The sequence below is a fragment of the Amphimedon queenslandica genome, unplaced genomic scaffold, assembly GCF_000090795.2.
Source record: "Amphimedon queenslandica unplaced genomic scaffold, v1.1 AMPQUscaffold_8541_Cont19515, whole genome shotgun sequence".
NCBI lineage: Eukaryota > Metazoa > Porifera > Demospongiae > Haplosclerida > Niphatidae > Amphimedon > Amphimedon queenslandica.
Genome location: NW_003551182.1, coordinates 1 through 2617, shown reverse-complemented (window position 1 = coordinate 2617; position 2617 = coordinate 1). Strand labels below are relative to the sequence as shown.

Below are 2617 nucleotides of genomic sequence, written 5' to 3'. Positions count from 1 at the left end.
TATTTTTCTTGTTGCATAAAAAATGTACATGTACATTATAAATGTACATTACATGCTTCTCAATAAATAATGTATACATGTATCTTTACCATAGCAATGGATTGTAGTGCTCTTTGGAGATCTGCCTGTGAGACAGTGGTGGCTGATGGGGGCTGACCCTCTCTCCCTGGGTTACTATGAGAGCGTCTGGGGGGTTGAGGAGGAGGAGCATGGGAAGGTAAACTACTGGGGCCGGACTGGGATGGGTTTGATCTTGAAGGAGGCGGCTGAAGGTATCGAGTATTGAGTGATGATGGCAAGGAAGATGTGAGACTACTAGTAGGTGAAGCAGCTATTGATAGAGCATCAGCTAACATGTTCTGTGTAATACCAGGACTACTGGCTACTGGTGCTGTCTGACCAGCAGGAGTAGTACCTGTAGGAGAAATAAAGAGAGAGAGGAGGGGGAGAGGGAGGAAGGGGGTAGAAGACAAAAACGATGAGCAAGATAAAAGGATACATGTATTATGTATAATTATACATATTATCAGGATTTCCCACAGGCACAATGCTCATGTAACTTCTTCTTGGTGGTGGATTGTCAAGTTGTTGGGCCAAAGACAGTGTACTATAAAGTACAGGGTATTTTGACAAAAATCACAAGAAAAGAATTCTCTATTTTTATAATTTTTTCAGATACATATACATCTTCTTATGCTGTGTATCAACTTTGAGCTGATTCCAATCAAATTTGGATTTTTTATGAATTTTTAAAGTTGCTCAAAAATCGGGCCAACGACCCAAGGCTATGCAATCAAATTTGGATTTTTTATGAATTTTTAAAGTTGCTCAAAAATCAAGCCAACGACCCAAGGCTATAGCCTTTGGTCAAAGGCCAAATTTCGTCAAAAATGGCTAGTAAAGAATTGTCCGTTTTTATAATTTTTTCTGATACATATACATGTTCTTATACTGTGTATCAACTTTGAGCTGATTCCAATCAAATTCAGATTTTTTATGAATTTTTAAAGTTGCTCCAAATACCATGCACTATAGTGCCTGTCAGCTCATGAAGCTCATGCTTTGTGGGAAACCCCCCACAGTAAAAATAATGAAACTATTAATGTACTTGGTCCAGGATAAGGAGGTGGAGGAGGATTAGGTGTAGCCTCTGAATTTGTCTCCATATTCTGACCTTGTGGTTGGTTACTGTTCTGATGAGCTAAAATAGCTTGAGAATAATGATACATCTGAAAAGAGAAGAAAGGAAGAGAGAGAGAGAGAGAGAGAGAGAGAGAAAAATAGTAATCACAGTATACATGTACAGACATGCATACTGACTAGATTTACACGTACATGTACATGTATCATGCTAAGCTCACTTGCTCTTGTGCGTCGGCCAGTTCTTCTTCTTCTCCTCCCATGTCCATGAAATCCATTTCGTTATCATCAACTGCTTGTTCCAACATGTCCACAATTTGATCGTCTTCAACGTCGTCGCGGTTACACCCTCTCTCCACGGCAACGAGTGCACCGATTTGCTCCAATAGTTGACGAGCACCTTCAGCTTGGGACTCATCACTTTCCAATATCCTAAGAAATGAGAGAGTAATAATAATAATAATAATAATAATAATAATAAATAATTTATTAATAGTATGATGATAATATTTACCTTGTTAATTCTTGTGGATCAGAAGCAGCTGCTTGTATCATAGGATTACTGGCAAAGTCTAATAAAAAAATTTAAAAAATAGAATTTAATATAGTGTTTGTATTATGTATATCTAATGAAAGATTTATTAAGAACATTCACTTACTTTGTACAACTGGATTATTCTCCAATTCTGTTCCTTGAACAATCGAAGAGAGCAAAAGTGGGTTTGCCAATATACGCTGAAACTAATAATAGGGATAATACAATAGCAACAACATAGAAGAGAAAAAGAGGACAATTAACTTGAATTAAGGATAAAGTTAAAGCTTATGTGCCAAAGATAGTCAACTTAAAAGAAGTTGCATCAAAAAGACTGATATGTGTATTAATTTTTAAAAACCACACTCACTATTTGATGTACTCGTGGGTTCTGTGCTAATCTCTTTAGCTGAGACTCCTCCCTTTTCACGCCATGCTCTCCAGAACTCACAGACTCTAAAACAATAAAATGTACATGTACATGCAGCATTTTCTCTCTCACTTGGTTTCTTTATCATATAGAATATCGTCATTCCTTCTTCAATTTTATACTGGCCCAATGTCTTTCCAGATTTTAAAACACGACCACCATACATTAAAGCTGAGAGAAAATATTTTTTAGATAACATGATTATTTTAAAAATTACTCAGTTGTTCTTCTGGTAGGTTCAGTTCATCAGAAACTCTACTCATGAAGGATTGGACTTGCAGGTTTCCAACTGTGTCTGTTTCTAACTTCTTCCTTTCTTTAGAATGAGGATCCTTCAGATAAATAAATGAAGAAGTGGACGCCATTTTTGAGGCTATTTAAAATTTTAGTTTTTCTAATTTAGAGCTAATAAAAAGGATTATTTACGGTTGCCTTTTTATTAACTAGAACTAGAAGATCTGTAGCTGCACTTTTAGTTTCACTGTGTTGCTCTGCTCTAGACTGCTATCATC

At 36.4% G+C, this 2617-nt stretch overlaps 1 protein-coding gene across 1 annotated transcript; it reads right to left on the bottom strand.

Annotated features, from left to right (window-relative positions):
- Window positions 1–6: 6 nt before the first annotated feature.
- LOC105315725 (ubiquilin-like) lies at window positions 7–2511 on the bottom strand. Its single transcript, XM_020007041.1, has 8 exons — window positions 2323–2511; window positions 2178–2276; window positions 2046–2131; window positions 1800–1881; window positions 1655–1712; window positions 1362–1572; window positions 1109–1229; window positions 7–415 (listed from the first exon to the last, which is right to left on the bottom strand). Exons 1-8 carry the CDS (start codon window positions 2468–2470, stop codon window positions 60–62), a joined length of 1161 nt encoding a protein of 386 aa, XP_019862600.1. The 5' UTR covers window positions 2471–2511; the 3' UTR covers window positions 7–59.
- Between the last annotated feature and the right edge of the window lie 106 nt (window positions 2512–2617).